The sequence below is a fragment of the Phalacrocorax aristotelis genome, chromosome 7, assembly GCF_949628215.1.
Source record: "Phalacrocorax aristotelis chromosome 7, bGulAri2.1, whole genome shotgun sequence".
Lineage (NCBI taxonomy): Eukaryota > Metazoa > Chordata > Aves > Suliformes > Phalacrocoracidae > Phalacrocorax > Phalacrocorax aristotelis.
In genome coordinates, this window is record NC_134282.1 from 33628690 (window position 1) to 33647967 (window position 19278).

General features: G+C 47.6%; 2 protein-coding genes across 2 annotated transcripts in view; both read right to left on the reverse strand.

The window, feature by feature from the left end:
- EDC3 (enhancer of mRNA decapping 3) overlaps window positions 1-11457 on the reverse strand; it is a 29809-nt gene extending 18352 nt beyond the window's left edge. The window contains exons 1-3 of the mRNA XM_075099871.1: window positions 11350-11457; window positions 8724-8905; window positions 6963-7276 (exon numbers count right to left, since the gene is read on the reverse strand). Coding sequence (XP_074955972.1) covers window positions 6963-7276; window positions 8724-8887 — 478 coding nt within the window. The 5' untranslated portion in view covers window positions 8888-8905; window positions 11350-11457. The remainder of the gene's footprint in view (window positions 1-6962; window positions 7277-8723; window positions 8906-11349) is intronic.
- A 1703-nt stretch (window positions 11458-13160) lies between these two features.
- LOC142060162 (cytochrome P450 1A4-like) lies at window positions 13161-19278 on the reverse strand. The gene is made up of 7 exons (XM_075099876.1): window positions 19177-19278; window positions 17413-18278; window positions 17055-17181; window positions 16704-16793; window positions 16492-16615; window positions 15805-15891; window positions 13161-14600 (listed from the first exon to the last, which is right to left on the reverse strand). Exons 2-7 carry the CDS (start codon window positions 18268-18270, stop codon window positions 14294-14296), a joined length of 1593 nt encoding a protein of 530 aa, XP_074955977.1. The 5' UTR covers window positions 18271-18278; window positions 19177-19278; the 3' UTR covers window positions 13161-14293.

Here is a 19278-nt window from a genome sequence, read left to right on the forward strand (position 1 = left end):
TTATTATAGCTACAGCATCGCTATGTTAAATAAAATATCTTAAGGGGCATCTACAGGGTTAGACAGCTAATAGCTAAAGTCTCTCACAGCAACACAGCTATCCTGCCTACTGGGTTTACTCTAACCTCACTGCACGATGAAAATCCACACTGACCACAGCACAAAGCCACTTGCCTTTTCAAAGCAGCAGCATCAGTACAACAGTCAGCATGAAATATTAATTCTGCACATACTGGAGCAACCAAAACTGACCATATAGAGATGTGTGGTCAGCGTCACCACACCTGAACAATACTCTCTATTTCTAGAGTCTCTATTTATAATAATTTGAAGTTACCACTAACTACAGCAGGTAGTTCATTTTCAGAACAGTGATTTTCAAGCTGCTGGAGATGTCAAGGAGTTCTTAGAAACAAACAGGTAAGAACAGACTACTGTAATAGACCTTATGCAAAGAAGCCACTGATGGACAGAGAGCAGAAATCAAGAACTGCTGGTGACAAAACACAATATAGAACAGAGAAAGGCTAAGTCTTTCCAGCAAGGTGTATTCCAGTATACATGCTATGACAGTCATCTACATGCATAGTTCTGAGAGAAAGGGAAAGGTTTTTACTAACGCACGACTTCCAAATTTGCCATATAAACGACTCCAAAGTAGTACACAACGTGGTATGGAGCCGGCAACTGCCTCTACTGACACGGGAATTTCATCCAAGGTAGCTGCTATCAGCCACACAAGAAATTACAACCCAGGCCAACACAACAGGCCAAGTTCTCCAAACATTCACAAATTCCAGGTCGAAGCAACAGTCAAGGGACTCTAAAAAATTCAGATTAATAAGCTGGAGCTTACAATGAACACAATGGCAAAACAAGCCCAATTCTTCTGTTGATGTCAAGTGTTAGGGCAACTCAGTTCGTTCCTGTTACCCTACAAAGGTTTTCACACTCATTCCCAGATTCTTCTGCAAACAACTCCATGCTACCCTCAGCTGACCTGAAAAGCAGAACGTGGGGACAGATGCACCACCATGCAGCAGATCCAGGGGACAGAAACAGCTGATGCGCACAGTGTATAAATGCTGATGGAATAAAAAGCTGCACTAGAAAAGCTGTGAGAACAATAGCTGGAGAGCTCCCCAGGCTCCCCTGCAACCACAAAGAATGGGAGCCAGGAACGTATCTCATCAAAACGAGACATGCCAGCATTGTGGTGGGCAGCTCTCTAATCCATACCAATGGATGCCAGCTCTGAAATACTGCTGACCCAGACAACTGGCTGTCTTTCCACAGACTGCATTACAACCCCATGACAAGTTGCATGCAACGTGGCAGAGGCCTTCTACAAACTCCAAGCAAAGTTACATGGTGTTCCTCTTCCTTTTTTGGATGCAGAAGGTAACCTTGCCACAAAAGATGAGGAGAAGGCTGAGGTACTTAATGCTTTCTTTGCCTCAGTCTTTAACAGTCAGACCGGTCATTCTCAGGGTTTTCAGGCCCCTGTGCTAGGAGATGGAGATAGTATGCAAAATGAAGTCCCAGTTGTTGAAGAGGTAGCAGTCACCAACCTGCTCCTTCACCTGGATGTTCACAAGTCCATGACGCCACATGGGATCCACCCAAGGATACCAAGGGAACTAGCAGAGGAGCTCGCCAAGGCACTCTCCATCATTTATCAGCAGTCCTGGTCAACCAGGGAGGTCCCAGATGATTGGAAGCTAGCGAATGTGATGCCCCTCTACAAGAAGGATTGGAAGGAGAATCTGGGGAGCTACAGGCCTGTCAGCCTGACCTCGGTGCCAGGAAAGGTCATGGAGCAGATCATCTTGAATGCCATTATGCAGCACATGCGGGACAACCAGGGGATCAGGCTCAGCCAGCATGGGTTTATGAAAGGGAGGTCCTGCCTCACTAACCTGGTCTCCTTCTATGATAAGGTGACCCACTTAGTGGATGAGGGAAGGCTGTGGACATTGTCTACCTGGAGTTTAGTAAGGCCTTTGACACTGTCTCCCCACAGTGTTCTCCTGGAGAAGCTGGCTGCTGATGGCTTGGACAAGTACACTCTGCGCTGGGTTAAAAACTGGCTGGACAGCCGAGCCCAGAGACTGGTGGTGAATGGAGTCAAATCCAGTTGGTGGCCAGTCACAAGTGGTGTTCCCCAGGGCTCAGTGTTGGGGCCGGTCCTGTTCATTGATGATCTGCATGAGGGGATCGAGTGCACCCTCAGCAAGTTTGCAGATGACACCAAGCTGGGTAGAAGTGTCGACCTGCTGGAGGGCAGGAAGGCCCTACAGGGGGACCTGGACAGGCTGGATCGTTGGGCTGGAGCCAACGGTATGAGATTCAACAAGGCTAAGTGCCGGGTCCTGCACTTCGATCACAACAACCCCATGCAACGCTACAGGCTTGGGGAGGAGTGGCTGGAGAGCTGCCTGGAGGAAAAGGACCTGGGAGTGTTGGTTGACAGCCGGCTGAACATGAGCCAGCTGTGTGCTCAGGCGGCCAAGAAGGCCAACACCATCCTGGCTTGTATCAGGAATAGTGTGGCCAGCAGGAGTAGGGAAGTGATCATGTCCCTGTACTCGACACTGGTGAGGCCGCACCTTGAGTACTGTCTTCAGTTTTGGGCCCCTCACTACAAGAAGGACACTGAGGTCCTGGAGCGTGTCCAAAGAAGGGCAACAAAGTTGGTGAAGGGTCTAGAGAACAAGTCTTATGAGGAGCGGCTGAGGGAGCTGGGGTTGTTTAGTCTGGAGAAGAGGAGGCTGAGGGGAGACCTTATTGTTCTCTACAACTACCTGAAAGGAGGTTGTAGCGAGGCGGGGGTCGGTCTCTTCTCCCTAGTAACAAGCAATAGGCTGAGAGGAAATGCCCTCAAGCTGCACCAGGGGAAGTTTAGGTTGGACATTAGAAAAAACTTCTTCACCAAAAGCATTGTCAAACATTGGAACAGGCTGCCCAGGGAAGTGGTGGAGTCTCCGTCCCTGGAGGTATTTAAAAGAAGGGTAGATGTGGTGCTTGAGCATAAGGTTTAGTGGTGGACTTGGCAGTAACAGGTTAGCAGTTGGACTCAGTGATCTTAAGGGTCTTTTCCTACCTTAACAATTCTATGATTCTAAGCATCACCACCTAATGCTGTTCAGGGAAATGAGGAGGAACACCTAGAAAGAGGGCAGGGGGAGGGAAGGGAAAACCCAGGCAGAAGAATCTGAGATGAGGCTAACAGGAGAAGCGTCTACTGCCTTGCAGGGCACTAGTGTGACACACCAGACCAAGCCATTGCCTGAAAGCTGCCATTCACAGCTGCACTTGCTTCCACAGCCTGATCCAGTCCTCTGCCAAGCAGTGACAGAAATCCAGACCTTCTATTCCGTCTCCTTTCGGATCACAACTTCCAGCACCTCTCCCCTGTGCATGTATGCGTAAAGCTTATTAAGGAGAACAGCACATGGCTCCACATCAAGTTGGCACAGAAAAGCACCTCCCTCAAAAGATAAACAATACTTCCCAGGCTTTTTTTTGTTTCTTAGGAAAAAAAAAAACTTTCATGTACAGCACACAAGCAAACATATAGTCTTTATCAAGCTGGCTGCCTTCCTGCGAGATCCCTGTGGGAGCTTTTGCCGCCAACCCTGACATGAAGAAGCCTGGTGCCAGCACGGCACAGAAGCCATTGTTGTGAAACCTGTGGTGATATTTGTCATTTATTGATTCCTGTCACACAAGTACTCCAAAGGGGGAACTTTGTCCCTGACTTAGCACGCCCAAGGGCATCAAAAGGTCAACTTTCAGCTGTACTAAACCTTATATGACTTAACTTCTAGGTGACATCTCAGCCTGTTCTTCTCCAGACACCCATACCCACCATCCCCATAGAGCCAGGGCCTCTTCCACCCCCTCCTGAGACTCACACATCATTTGTCCTACTCACCAAACATGCACATTTTAGAGTGCAAGAGTTCACTTTTCTAAATCATTTATCCTAAAATGATTCCAAGCTAACAATAATCTACATCTAGCACCTTGCTCAACTTGTTTAGAACAAAATCTGTAAAAGAAAATCTGACCTGCTGTTATGCTTATGTAAGACTGATGCAAGCTATCTGTGAGTTGAAGTGGTCTGAGGTACTTGTTGCTCACCCCAGACCTACCAGACACTGGCAAAACAGCATTACGTGAGGTAATCGTCCTACACGCTCCAGCCAGCCAGAATAAAGCAAAGCAGGAGTTACTTTAGACATTTAGGTAGCTGACATCAAAGCTTGGAAGTTTTCTTAAAACCAACCAAAGTAACAAACAACTAACTGGAGTTTAGGAACAGTTAAGGAATCAAAACCAACAAAAATTAACCTTAGAGGAACCATAGCTGTCTTCCTACAGCAAGCACTATGCAGTGTTTAGGCCTGAGTAGAAGTAAAACTCTCAAAACCAGACAGGCTTGTGGACGGTTAGGTCACCAAGGAGTTCACGCCTCTCCCTCTGCACTGTTCTGGCCTTCCTCCTCCTATCATGCCTGTTTGGCAACCATTTAAAGAAAGACATTAATATGAAAAGAGTTACAACCCCTTCAGAAAATAATACATCTGTTGGTGGAGTTAGACGACTTCCAGAGGTCCAGAAACTTCTCCACATAAATACAGTCTCTGATCTCCCTGTTTAACTGGCCTTGCCCCCTTTGGTGTAGTTTCTTTTCTAAACACAAAAGCAAGGGAAAAAAATGAAGTAATGGAAATACACTGGATAGATACTGATGGTTCAACAACTGCACAACGAAGATCTGGAAAGGAGCACAGCCTAGCGGGCTTTGAGGAAAAAAATAACACACCCAATTTTGGCACAGCGTGAGAGCTGGCTGAAGATTTTTATGAACAGAAATAAAAATAATGGATGCTTGACTTTGAGATGCACTGATTCTATCTTTACATCATTCTCAGAGCCCGTTAATTGGTATTTTCAACAACACAGCAAATAACTTTTATAATTACTTGTAGGGTGATGTTGTAATAGGTTATGGTTACACAGGCTTTAAATAGAAAAGCATAATAACATCGCAACTCGCTTCCAGTTCCTTTCAGAGGAAAAATGGAGGCTAGCAATTGGGCAATTTTCAAATAGGAAAGAAAGCAGGAATGAGGAAATCATTGTCACTGGCATTATTCAGGTCTGCATTTTCTAACACTTGACGCTGGTGAAGTGGAATAATGCAAAGGGTGGGACACAGAAGATCTCCACTAATTAAATTTGAGTATTCACTTTAACAAATAAATTGTTAAAGAACTATTTGCTAAAGAACTATTTGCTTTTTACGTAAGTAGGCGTGAACCACACTTCTCAGAAATGCTGCAGTAAAACACTAGTACGTTGCTCTTTGCATACTCAAACAGGGCTGTTCTTTGGGAAACAAACAGGGATGGGCAAAAAGATGCCTACAACAGAAATGTGTGGCACAATTGTAGTGCAACTGATAAAATAATCTCTGTCTATTCATAGTCCAGCTCATCTCCCACCACATCACCTGTTTTTGCAGCCATTTACAGCCCCAGTCTCTCCAGGTCCATCATCTTCCCAAGAGCTCCCAAATATCATCCGCGCCTCTAATACCAGCCCACATAGCTGGAGGCTGTAAGAAGAGGCAGCTGCTTCCTTCAGCATCGTTGCTGCTCCTCCCCGCCCTCTTTGTTCATACACATCTTTTCCCTGTTATATCCCAAATTCCTGTAGCGTCCACCTCACTATTCACACACCAACCTTGACGCTCATGCCAGATGTGACAGAGGAAAGGGGTAAGAGATCAGGATGGTGGGTCAGGGGAGAATGTGGAGAGCATTATTCTTCTTAAACATTGTCTTATGTGTCCTAAAACTAAATGAAGTAACAAACCCTGAAAATAAAGGTTGGTATTCCTCAGCAACAGGAACATGAATTTGCAGTTCACATTCCAATCCATTTTGGAAGTACATAACACCCCACTTGTGTCCTGAATGAGCAATAGAAGAGCTTTTGTGACCATTCCTCTTTATACTGCCGTGTTCATAGGAGACACACAGAAGAGTCTGCAGCATTTTAAAGTTCAGAAAGACTGATTTCCTTTAAGGAGCTTCAAGAGAGGAAAAAAGACAACTTCAAATCAGGTTTGGCACTGGAAGAATGTGGTGAATTCAACAACACAACCAACATCCCATCAAAAATGGTCCTGAACCTAATAAATAAAACCATCCACATAGTCCCTTCTTACCCACAGGGTTCTGAAGGTTACTCTGGACAGACTGACTTCTGAAACAGTGAGTATGTGGCCAGCCATGAGGCACCTAAGTAACACCAGCCTTCATGGGCAAAACAATTACATCGTGAACTCTGCTACAACCTTCCGAAGCCATTAACTAGGTTGGCTACAGGAGTGCGCTGAACAAACAACATGCTCAAACACCGCCCTGGGCCCCCACGTGGAATACCCTGCAGAAGCCAGGGCAGCAAACCCCAAAAAAACCAAACAAAAACCACTAATACAGAAGTGTCAGACCAGGTCAAAGAACTCACTTGACCTGACTATTCTTACCCAGTAAACCCATTTCATATCTCTGTCTAAGGGTGTTTTATGCAAGTGTACACATATATTTTTATAAGCCCAGTCCTGCAAGATTTAATGAAACTGTATGAACATCCATACCAAATTATGGATGAGACTGCATCATCATCTAACCATAAAAGTTTTAAAGATAAGTGCCAGACATTTAGAAGATCGATACTTATAACACTTTGAGGCACAGCTTGCAAAGTTTTTCTCCTCACCATTTATATTCCTCTTCTCCAGACCTTCAGGTGGCAATACAATTTATAAAAGCAAACAAACAAAAGTTTCCAGCACCATTTGGAATATTCTTGCTGAAGAAGGGAAGATGTTGCAGTGGTAACTCAGGTGGGCAAAAGGAAAGCTGCAGGATAACATATTTACTCACAAGAATTGTGTCTACGACGGAAGCCTTTGGATTGAGTTAATGTTTCCACATGTCGATCCATGTAGCTCTTGGAGCACTGCTGCTGTGGAGAGATGGTAACATCCTGATTCTTCATGTCTGTTCTTCTTGGGATATTCTGCGGGGCACTGCTGGAGATGGGCTTCTTTAACACTTTCCCAGTGCCATTCTGACTGGGACCCACTTGGCATCCAACACCAGGGATACCCATTTCTGACTGCTGCAGGTCCCCACATTGTCTGCTGTCCCCTGGCCCTGGGATCTCCAGAATTTTCAGCTCAGTAATGTCACCTGCCCTAAAAACAGGAAAAGAAAACCAGACACTGAGGAATTTAGTATCCAAGGTACCTTTACAAAAAACAACCCCTAACAAAAAACATGCAGCTTTGTACAGTGGGCTTTTTCTGACCCCACTATCAATAGAAACAAGAAAAAAAGTTAGATACACAAACACAGACGATATTTCCATAGACATCAAAATATTGAACTGAAACGGTATGAATCTTCAAAATAACAACTCAAGGATTTTTATACTGCACCTGGATTGTGCTTGAAAGGTTCTGTTCCTAGCTGAAACACTAATCAGTCAAGCAGAAAATGGAAGCAACTGGCACAGACCTTTGCAGAAATCTGCATCAATTTAAGAGTTTCTAGGTAATATAATTAATCTCAGCCTTGAGGCTACTATTACTTTTAATCCATTTCTACAGAAAGCTACCCTTAGATTAGTGCAATTCACGCTCAAACAAGGATAGTACTTCCTGTTTCCTCAGAAAAAGGATAAAGAAAACTAATACCACACTGGGCATAAGCCAAAATGAAACAAAGAAGTGGTTACAAAGACCTCCATTTGCACTGATTACAAGAAATCAATCAGAAGTGAGGGTCTTCTATTTTGAACTTCATGAGTATTTGTTCAATTGGGATATAAAAGTAGAAAGAGCTTGCTACAGACTTCCACACATTTCCTGGAAGAATATGGTCATCATTCCCCCCCACCCCGGTCAAAATCCAAGAAAACAAAATTAAAAGATGAGTATTGACTTCAGGGACTCAATCTTATTTAAAAATCAGTATTCAAAGTCTTAACTGTTGTAATATGCCAGATAACAGGAAAATGCCCAGTCATGAGTGACTCATTCTTTTTAAGCAGTGTTACCAGGAGCTGGTGTGAAAGAACTCCTGAGAGCTACAGTACTGCTGCATCAATTCAGCTTTTTGTTTCAAAACTCTCTCCTGTCTATGCTGAGGAAAGAACACAGCAAGAGACAGAGGGGATGAAGTTGGATTTAATAACTACACTTAGTTTAATTGTATTGAGGCAATAATTTTAATTGATCTACCACTCTGCTTTCTGTTCTGTCACACTTTAATTACATCTAGTACACATGCTGAGGGCCAAGCTTTGAGAGAGTACACCAGCCCCCTCAACTACCTGAAAACCAAATGACAGAATGTATACACACAATAAATATAAATACACATACACACACGCACAGCCTCACCCACAAATAACCTCGAAGTGTGAGCTACCCCACTTCTAACGCTAGGATTGCAAAGCCAGAAAGTAATCTGCCCACAAACTAACAGAAACACAAGAGGCACTCCTCATGCAAAGATGCTCAGTACCAGTAGGGAGATTTAAGGCAAAGAGCCCATTTCTGGGGAAAACCAAAACAAAACATCCAAACCACCACAGACCTCACCTGAAAAAACGCAGGAGGTAAAAAGACAGACACTAACCTGAAGGTGACTTCTGGCACGAGGCACTTGACCCCATTATGGAAGGGCCGTGTCAGGGAAATGGTCTGGCTGACCTGATCCACAGCAGACACTCGTCCTTGGTAGACTCCCAAACTTTCTCCACAATTAATTGACACAATGCTCCCGAGCCAGTCCGTAGCCATATTTCTGGCACACAATTGCTGTAAAGAGACACAGGCCCAGCTGTAACAATATGCAGAAACTGACAACTCGAATCAGCATCAACAGCATCCCCCAGCCCAGAATCCTGGCTCCCACCCAGGCTCTGGCTTTGTCAGCTTCTCTTTTCTTTGTGGGGTGGAAATAACATCCGAGGATTGCAGCAAGCGTGTGAATCCCTGGACAGGGCTTTGCCTATACAACTGTTTGTAAGGCAGATCACCATTCGCATCATGAAAGAAATCGTTCTGTAACCGAAGTCAAGACTAACAGCTTCCAACAGCAATATTAGTATTTAGTTCTGTATGCAGATGTTCTCCCTGTAATTTCAAACAAGAAATTAATCTTTGCTTCCCTTTTTAAAATTTTGGCATATGAACACTAGGGTAGAACAGCTTTTGTGAACATTTGGCAGTGAGAAGATTGAGCCCTGCATATACAAATTAAACCCAACACCTTTAAAGGAACAGACAGATACAGAGGCAAGGGAAAAAAATCAACGCTGATCCAGGACAAAAGTCTTCATGATCTCCAGAACCAGGGGTATTAGTATTACTGCCACAATTAGATAAATGAAAAAAGAAAGTTGTGCTCCTTTCCAGCATTGAGTTCTACCGGAATACCTGGAGAAAAATGCACTTTGTTTAGTTAGATGTTCAGTCCCACGTAATTCCCTCAGTTTTGATGCTTGACTGAAGTTGTATCAACACACTTTGAAGCAGCTAAGCGCATCTTTTGATCTGAGATTTCTTCCTCCAGATGAAGAACACAGGAAAATGACAGGCTCACTAGCATCACGGTAGTGCAAAAGAGCTGACAAGCTCATAAATGAGAATGACTGCCATATGTATTTGCCTTTCATGCTGCAATCAACAGTAAGAGGGAGAACGCTAGATATTTACTGTAAGGAACGCAAAGAAAACACAGGAGATAACCAAGGAAGACTAACATCAATATATAAACTATGTTTCTGTGACAGTAATTTTAATTCTCTTCAAGCCCCTCCTGTCCTGAGCTTCTAGGAAAAAGATGCACAGAAAAAAAACCCTGGAAATAACTAGGATGCATGTATGCTACCAGAACTAGCTCACTTCATGTAGCTTTCAGGGGACTGAAAACAGGGGGTGCTTCAAACAGAAGAAAATGTTAAATGTGGTCACTAAGCCATACATTTTTCAGGAACAGCTCCCTTTCTTTCCTGTTTCTGTGTAATTATATTAATCCATTATAACAATGTCTGGATTCCAAGATGATGGCTGATAAACAGCACTTTCAAAACACAGATAACACATCCCCAAGTATCTGCAGTAAAACTAAAACTTCATTCCCTTTCCTGCTTTTTGTATCTCTTTGAAGACAAGGAAGAGAGTTCAGTACACCACCTGACACACATCACCACCTCACAAGGATCCTTTTCAAAAACCATAAAAACCTATGTTGGCATGCAAATGTACACCAAAACAAGGGAAACTCTTCATCTCAAAGGATCTCATTCTACTACTATCTGTGCAGATCGTTTAGAAGAGGGAATGAACTACAAATGCAGTGAGTGATTTACTACGTCACATGTGACAAATATGAGCACACTTGTTTACATACACCTGGAAAGTCAAACCTCCCATCCAAGATTCTGCCTTATTTTCTGAGGTTCTTTCCATACAAGTCAGTTATTTTATGCTCCCCCCATCTCTTATTACAAGTGCATATTACTGATGTTCCTGCAAGTTTTAAAAGAAACTCAAGTCACGGACTTTATGCAAACACTCATGCGGCACTTAATAAACATAGTTTGTAAGCAATAACTCAGCAGGTGCCGAGTTGATAGCTTTGCACGCCGGGCACTGCTGCTTTAGAAGAAAGGCGTCACTACACACAGCCTCCCTGTCCGATAGATGAGTTAGCAAGGAGGTGGTTTAGGAGGAAGGCAGCCACCGAGCCTACCCGCACTGTATGCGAGAGACAAGCTGGAATGGGATATATGCTCCCAGCGGGGCTCGTCTCCCCGGGATGTGTTGGGGTGGGCTGCCTCCAGCCTGATCCCAGAGCAAAACACGCCCCCCCCGCCCCGGCAAACACAGCCCCACCCCAAATACACACACCCCCGCCCCCCAGGCAAACACAGGCCCCCCACCCCGCGTGGGCCCCGCCGCAGGCAGTCCGCCGAGGCCGGGAGCCCAGCGGAAAGAGGCACCCGGCCCTGCCCCCCCTTCCCCTCCCCAGGCGCTCCCCCAGCCCGGCCTCCCCACGACGGCCCCAGGCACGCCAGGGAGAGCCTGGTGCTTCGCGGCCTTGCCTCACGGGAAGGCCGGGCGAGGCCCAGCTCCCTGCCGACGGCCCCGGCTCGCCGCGGCCCACTACCGCCGGCCCTCCCGGGACGAGGGGGAGGAGACGGGGACAGGGAGGGGTCAGAAGCGGGGGGTAGGGGGGGAAAGCGCCGCCACCTCACCTGCTCCCGCCGATCGTTCCCCACCGCCTCCGCGACGCTCGGTGCTTCCGTCACTTCCTGCCCCGCGCCCCGCCTGGGAGCGGCACTCCAGCCACCAGCAGGCAACCATAGAGAGCCGCGGAGGAGTTGAGATTGGGCGCATGCGCAGTAAGGCGGTACTCCGGCTGGGGTGGGAGGGGCGGGAACCGCCACTCCCGTGTGCAGCGCCGAGCACCGCCGCGCGCAGGCGCGGTCGGGGCCGGTTACGGTAGTGGGCGGCTGCGCGTCCACCACTGCAGCTGCCAGCTCTCCTGCGGCTCTGGCGGCCTCAGTCACACCTCCATCTCCCCAGTCACCTCTGCCTCACGTCCTCCCTCGCCTCCGTGGTGTACGTCATGTCTCCACCACCTCCATCACACCTCCACTGCCTGTCACCTCTCCATCACCACCATCGCACATCCTCCATCACAATCTATAACCTCCATCCCACCCTTGCCACCTCCATATCATCTCCATTACCTCCGTTGCCCCTCCACCACCTCTGCAACACCCAGCATCCCCTCTGTGACCTCCATCACACCTTCATCACCTTCCTCACACCTCCATCACCTCTGTCACCCCTCCATCATCTCCCTCCGACTCAGCAGAGGCACAGATGCATTCATCTCCCACTTTCTCCTCTGCTCCATTAAAATCAGCTTTCCCCTCCTCCAAAGCCAGAGGCTGTTTTGCTTATTACTCGGAGGAAGGAGCGGGTGGGGTGCTGGATCTGTGCACCGGCTGACCTTCCCGAGCTAAACAGCAGGCTGTGCTGGGGATGCTAATTAAAAACAAAATCATTACAATAACAGTCAGTAACATTAACACAAAGGCGAGCGAGGTCACAGCAGGAGGAAGGATCCTCTTCTTGAGAGAAGCCTTTCCACAGCACGGCCACAAAATTAAAAATAACTCCATGGTATAACAGGACCATTAAGAAAACCGCTGAATTATTCATCTGCCCCTTACATCTTGGTGATGGATGGAGTAAAATATTAACCTTTCTGCATGCACTTTGATTTTATCCCTGTGTGGGGCGAGGGTAGCTCATGCCACAGAGCATCCCAGGGCAGGGATTTGGGGAGGACCACGCTACTTTTCAACAAAGACTGAATTTTGCCAGGATTCCTGATATTACACCCCTGTTTGAGGGCTTGACTAAACATTTGTGCCTCATGAAAATGTGCCTGTGGGGCAAGAACTGTTTCCTACCCTGCCAAGCTGGAAACCCCTGAGTGTGGGTCCCTGCAGGGATGTCACTTCAGGTATACACAGATCCCACTTTTCCATATTATCCTTTATTATTTGCACAGCAATTTAATGTTTATTGCCTTTTTTTTAAGGTAAGTTATGCAAAGCCTCAGACATAATCATGCTCCAAGAGGGGGAAGCATGGAGCAGGTAGTGCCCCGAAGCATCCCTCCATGGACCACCTCCCAGAGGGCTGTGAAAGTGATTCTTTTTTTTTTTTTTTTTCTCCAGGGATAGAAGGGCTAGTTCTGATTTTTAGTGAAATCCTGAACAAAACCAGAGCTCAGCCTTACCTGTCTGCAAGTCCCAGCTGAAGCTTTAGTTTCTCTATATGCACACAGGCAGAGGACCAGAGCCAGTACACATGAGCACTAAAGATTTTCCCTAATGCTATTGGTGTCACAGCCTCAACAGTAAAGGAACAACCAGCTCATGTCTCCATGGGAAAAATCCAGATCCAACATACCCAGGTCAAGTTTTTAAGGATTAAAAAGAGATGTGGGATGACCCAGCAGTGGAATAAAACAAACAAGAACCTTAGGAAACTTTAATATAAGTATTTATTAGGTTACAAATACAGTGCAGTTTATATCCCAGCATATGGATGTACCTGTGTGGAATGCAAACAGGAATCGCTGCTCCATTTGCTATCAGAATTCACCTTCACGCTGGCTAAAGCGGACTGCAACAGATGCACTGCCTTACAGTGCATCTCCTGCAGTCCTCAAACCCTTGCTCCTCTTAGTAGTCTGAATATAGAAATCTATTGCTTGCTAAAAAAATACCAGTAAAAAAAAGGCAGCAAATATAGTCTGAAAGCCAGAGGTGTTCTGTTGTGCCTCTTACTACTTCTTGTCCCTTATTCTCAGTCCTTTGATATTTACCAGGCTTCTTGTTAGGAGTTTAGCTAATATCTCAATTTGTGAACAGCACTACTTTATACATGTTGGTTTGTTGTTTCCCCACCCCCTGGTAGGCTGTCACCAGGGGTTGGTAGAAACACTCAGGGATTCATTTAATGAATTAACATTCAGGGAATTTAGCTGTGTGAGGGTGCCTCCAGCACAGGTCCACTCGAGATGGGTAGGGTCTGGCCTCTGCAGCACCTCAAGAGCCATTCAGCCAGCAGCTGGATCAGCAGGGGGGGGGTCCCTTCCCATCAGCACAAGGAGCTGAAGGCTCTGCAAAATGAGCTTGAAAGATTTTCACCTGCTGGGAAAAGGCTGGCCAGGTTCCTCAGAGAGGAACCTGCAGGTTTATTCCTATTTGGTGGATGAAGGGAGTTGCTCCCAGCAGCTCTGGCTCTGCTTGAAGTACTGGGCAGGACAAAGATACCCCTACTGACATCCCACACCGCTTCTCCCAGCCCAAAACATCCTCCTCCCCACCACAGGGCTGTGGTCCCCTTGGATCTTCCCAACAGGAATAGGCAGGCTGGACCTCTGGTGAGCTTTTCTGCAGGCAATGGCAATAGAGCTGCCGTAGGGACTGTGAGGAGCCCAACAAAGCTGGCTTTATCCCTCCCCGCTCACATTTACATGGAGATGAACAAGCCTCCAGTGAAGCAACACAGCGAGGGGTTGTGTTGGTTTCTACAGAGCATTAGCAAAAGCAGGCTGAGCATCTGACTCCAAGGGCTGGCTTTCTTCTGCAAAGTGATGCTTCCTCCCACAGCTTACGGAGAGCTCTTCATGGGGAAACGCCTCTTAATCTCAAAGCACTCACATTGCTTGTATTTCATTGTCAGTCCATACTGAGGAGTGATGTCTACCTCCTCCCCAGGGCGAAGGCTAAACTCCAGCTGCTGCAGCATGGTAGCCAAGAAAAGGAAGACCTCCCACCGGCCAATGGACTCCCCAATGCATCGCCTCTTCCCCAAACCAAAAGCCATCACTTTATCACTCTCTGTCCTACTTATTTCAGTCCCTGTGGCATTGAGAAACCGCTCGGGGTTGAAGGTTGAAGGGTCTTTCCAAAGTTTCCTGAAGCAGAAAGGAGACACACCTGAGGAAGCTGTTTTCACCCACCATGATGAGGACAGCAGTCAAAAAACTCCAAGAGAAAAGCATTGTGATACTTTCCCATTTCACCACCCAAAAACTTTGGCAACCACTATCCCTGATCTAAAATGCCAACTGTGTGTCAGACCCTTGTCTATTGAAACCTCTATTCCATACTCGATTATGTTTGCAGATAGTGGAGATGGATTTAATTCAACATGTAATATCTAGAGGACCTGCAGTGTCAGCTGAAAGGAGAACAAGAATCTGTGCACAGAAATCAGTCAGCGCCTCTTAAAAAGGCAGAACAGAGACCTGAGGGTTTTCACACCTTGAATCCTCCCAGCAAAAACTTCCCAGGCTGGCTGTTGTGAAGTGTCACCTGGGATATTCCAGTGCCTTAGCTGAGGATTTCTGCCTGGATATGAGGAATCCTCTCAGGCCCTAAGAAGGCAACATTCCCATTGCAATGCTCATCAGCATATGCAGGAGCAGAAGGGGTATTATAATATTTCTGGGCCATTGAGCTATTTGGATGCAAAGGTCTTGAGCTTCTGATCCAAAATACATGATCTGGGAACCACCTTCTGCGGCAATCTTCACTCAGCTTACTCCCCCGAGGAGGGTCGCTACTGGAGATCAGTGGAGGGGTAAGATGGGGCTTTGGTTTCCAGATGCTGATAATCAGCTTTGGTGAATGAAAGGGCAATGACACAAGCCTATTGAGTTTAATGATAGTCACATCAGGACATTACTCTCCCTGAAAGAGGGAACCAGGTGGTTCCCATTGAGCACATCCGGAGCCACCAACCCAGATCACAAGGGCTGCTTGGCAGGAGGATCTACTGATGCCTGATTATTCAACAGCCCAAGCTGCCAACCCTCACATGTATGTGGAAAGTCCAGTGCGCTGAGGACATCACCACGTTACTGCACATAAATTGGGTAAGCCCTGGTGTTGGGGAGTAGCTGAATCAGAGACCAGATCAACCCAGAGCAGGTCCATGCCCAGGAGAGTGAATTCTGGGCTCAGTATCAAACCCACATAATTTTTGATCCAATCTGCCTTTTCCTGCCTTCACAACCCATTTGGCTTTTGGCATATTGCGCTAAAGGATCAGAGGGATCTTAGTACCAAGCAAACCCCTTGCAGCCTGGATAAGTAGGGGGGATTTGGTATACTCACTCATCATGATTCACTTGCCACTGGTTGATAAACACACAGGTATCCTTGGGGATGTAATAGCCATTCAAGACCGTCGCTTTTGTTGTACTGAAAGAAATGCGGGTGGAATGGAAGAGAAATTGAGAGGAGACCTGCAGCGTCACGGCAAAATAAAGCTTGGCAAGTCCTAGGGGTGTTTCATTTTCAATGCCCTATCTGTACTCTTAAGACTGGCTAGGAAATCCCCAATTTTTATTTGGAAGACAAAATAATCTTAGTTAACACTTTTCCTCAAGCAGAAAGATTCCAGTTTCAGGAAGCTGGATGAGTTGAGGTGATTTCTCCCAAGGCAGGGGGAAATATAATCCCAGGGGTGTTAGCCATCACCCATCATCCCTCCACTAGTAAAGATTCTGGAGTGAAACTGCCCTCAAAGTGAAGGATTTTACCTTAGGAGGGCAAGAAGCCAAGCAGCTGCCGGCCCCAAAGGCAGCAGGTGCAGCCACAGGCACCAACACAACACAGCAGCTGCACTACCAGCAAGCCTGAAAGCCATAGGGAGCTTAAACACAAGTAATTCAGGCTCTACACTGCAATATTTCCCCATAGCAGGGAACAATTCCCAGGCAATTATCTGCCTGAACAGCACCTCCCAGAAAACCACTCCAAAAAAACCCCAAACAACATGTCAGCTACTTCAGCCCATACCTGTGTGGGATGGTGAAGGGAAGGAAGGAGGAGTGCCTGAACATCTCCAGGATAAACGCTTCTGTGTAGGGCAGCGTGCCCCGGTCCGACAGCCTCGGTCTCCTCTCCTGGCCTATGGTCTGGTCTGTGGGAAGTCAAGAGGAGGGAGTAGGTTGGGGTCAGCTCTCTCCAGAGAAGTTCTGGCCCTGGAGGAAGCAGGTTCATGGACTCACCTAGTTCTTCCTGGATCCTCTTCTGGATGTCAGGGTACAAGGCAGCATACATGAGGCTCCAGGACAAGGCAGTTGCCACAGTGTCAAAGCCTGTATGGATATGAAAAAGGCATTTAATTACCAAGAGATGACAGATGAACAGGTATTTACAGGCCCCATCACTCTAGATGTTTGCCATGTAGCAGTTCCCCATCAGCTGACACTGAAAAGGCATCTGCTCTGGTCACTGCTCAGGAGAATGCCCACGAGCCCAGCATCAGCTCCAAACACCCAAGACTGGCCAAGGTCTCACCCTGACAGCCCTGGTTCCCCCTCCCAGCAGAGAGGCTTTACCCTCAGAATTGTTCTCACCTGCCCCAAAGAGGTCATTGACAATGCTGATGATCTTCTCATTGGAGACTGGGACATGGGCATCTTCCCCTACACTCTTCTCCTGGCAGTGCTCGATCAGGGAGTCTGTGATGTCCCTGATGTGCTCCTGGGGAAGAGCCAGTGGGTCAAGGACATCAAGGACACCCAAGGCATGGGAAACATCTCCTCCCTCAGCCATTGCTGGCTCCTGCAGGGATTAACTGCAGCTTTGAAAGCTCCAAGGAGCTTTCCTGAGCAGAGGTGGTAGGATAAGGGAATATCCTCTTCCCCCCCATTGCCAGACAGACAGCCAATTGTAGGCATCTCCACCCACATCCAAGAAAATCCAAGCTCTTACCTTATCAAAGCTGATGTAATGCTCCTGGACAATTTTTTGCACAAAAAAGCTGAAACGCCTGTTGATGTCCTTAAAGAGCTGCATGGTGCGGCTGGGAAGATACCGGAGCAGAGGGATGAAGTCAGCAGGATTGCCAGAAGCAGCCACTTCCCCAAATTCATTGTTGAGGTTCACCAAGCTGAGCAGCTCTTGGTCGTTGTGGTCATAGCGCTTGCCAAAGCACATGGCACAGATGACATTGGCCACAGAGACCACTAGGTATCGGTTAAGGTCAAAGCTTTTCCCCTCATCCATCAGCTGCAGGAACTTGATGACCAGGTAGTCAGCCTCCTTGGAGACATGCTCCTCCAGGAGGCAGGTAGAAGAGGAGGTGGGGCTGGGGGCAACAGAGAAGGTCTTCAGGGCGTTCTGGGCCAGCTTCCTGCGGGCTTTCCACACCTCCCCTGAGTCAGGGCTGAAGGCCAGGCTCTGACCATCCGAAATGTATTGGAAGCTGTGGAGGTCAGGGCGCCCCATGAAGTCTTCTCCTTGCTTCACCAATGCTTGCCTGATGGTGTCCAACCCACTCAGCACCAGGACGGGCCGGGTGCCAATCCTGACCTCCATCACATCCCCATACTTCTGGCTCAGCCTGGTCAGGGCCAGATGCGTGTCCTTCCTCAGCTCCAGCACGTTGCCGAGGATGGGGTAGCCTCTGGGTCCTGGGGGGCTCTTCAGCCCCTCGGGCACGTGCTGCTGCAGGGACTGGATGAGCAGGAAGACCAGGCAGAAGACAGCAGCTGCGAGGAGGACCTCGGTGGCTGAAACAATACCTTGGCTTTCCACCAGAGACATTGAAGCCTTCATTGCTGCTGGCATGCAGAAACCTCAGTAATAAACCAAAGAGACATTATGAAGGAGGGAAGGTCCCTGGAGCACCTGTTGTTTGAGATGCTTTTACTAGCAACCGCACAGGACCAGAACTGGGAAAGCTAGGCTTAACTTCTGATCCAGAATTACATTGGTTTTCTACACATTAGGAAACTGCTTTTAAGTGAAAGCAGTTTCTTTTTGCTAGCCACAAGTGAAAGGACAGGTCCCATGGCTTTTTCTCTGTATGCCAGTGTACGAAGTGTGCTCTCTTAACTATAGGACCTTTCTTCCCTGCTGCAGTGCCTTTTCCAGAGTGCTTGACCATAGGAGAGCTGAATCCTCCTGAGTCAAGTTATCTGGTGTCTCATGCTGAGCCACTGCTCACCAGCAAACTAAATAGAGCATTGCCATGAATATCCCTGAAGATCTATGGCCAGGAAAGCTAACCATGGCTGTCGGGTAGAGCCAGCAAGCTGTAGGCACCTTGCTCCCAGCTCTGTCAGAAATCCCTCAGAAAATCCCATGCCAGGGGTAGGAAGAGGCTGGGTCTGAAATCCCACCCCTCCTTGGATTTGGTAGGGTGCTGCACCCTGCCATAGGACACCTTCACCCCAGTGAGTACAGCCTGGCTGGGACCCCCTCCCAGCCCACAGCTGTGGATTGCGGCCACCCCAGGGCAAGAGGAACCGTGGGATAAGGGTTATCCCCAGACCCCCCCAAAAAATCACTATCCAACAGCTCTAGGAAGGATGCTGTAGGAGATTTGGGGAGCTGGAGAGGTGGGACATCCTCCAGCAGGGTACCCCCCAACTATTCATTTCTTGGTGGTGCCCTGGGGGAAGCTGGAAGTGCCCGTGCCTCCCTCTGGGAAGAGAGCCGTGCCTTGCAGTGAGCAGCCCCGACGGTACTCACCTCCAGAGCAGAGCGGCTGGGGGCCCAATCCTCCCAGCAGATACCCCGCTTACCCTTCGCTCCTGCTTTATATGCATCGCCGCTCGTTGTGATTGGCCCGGC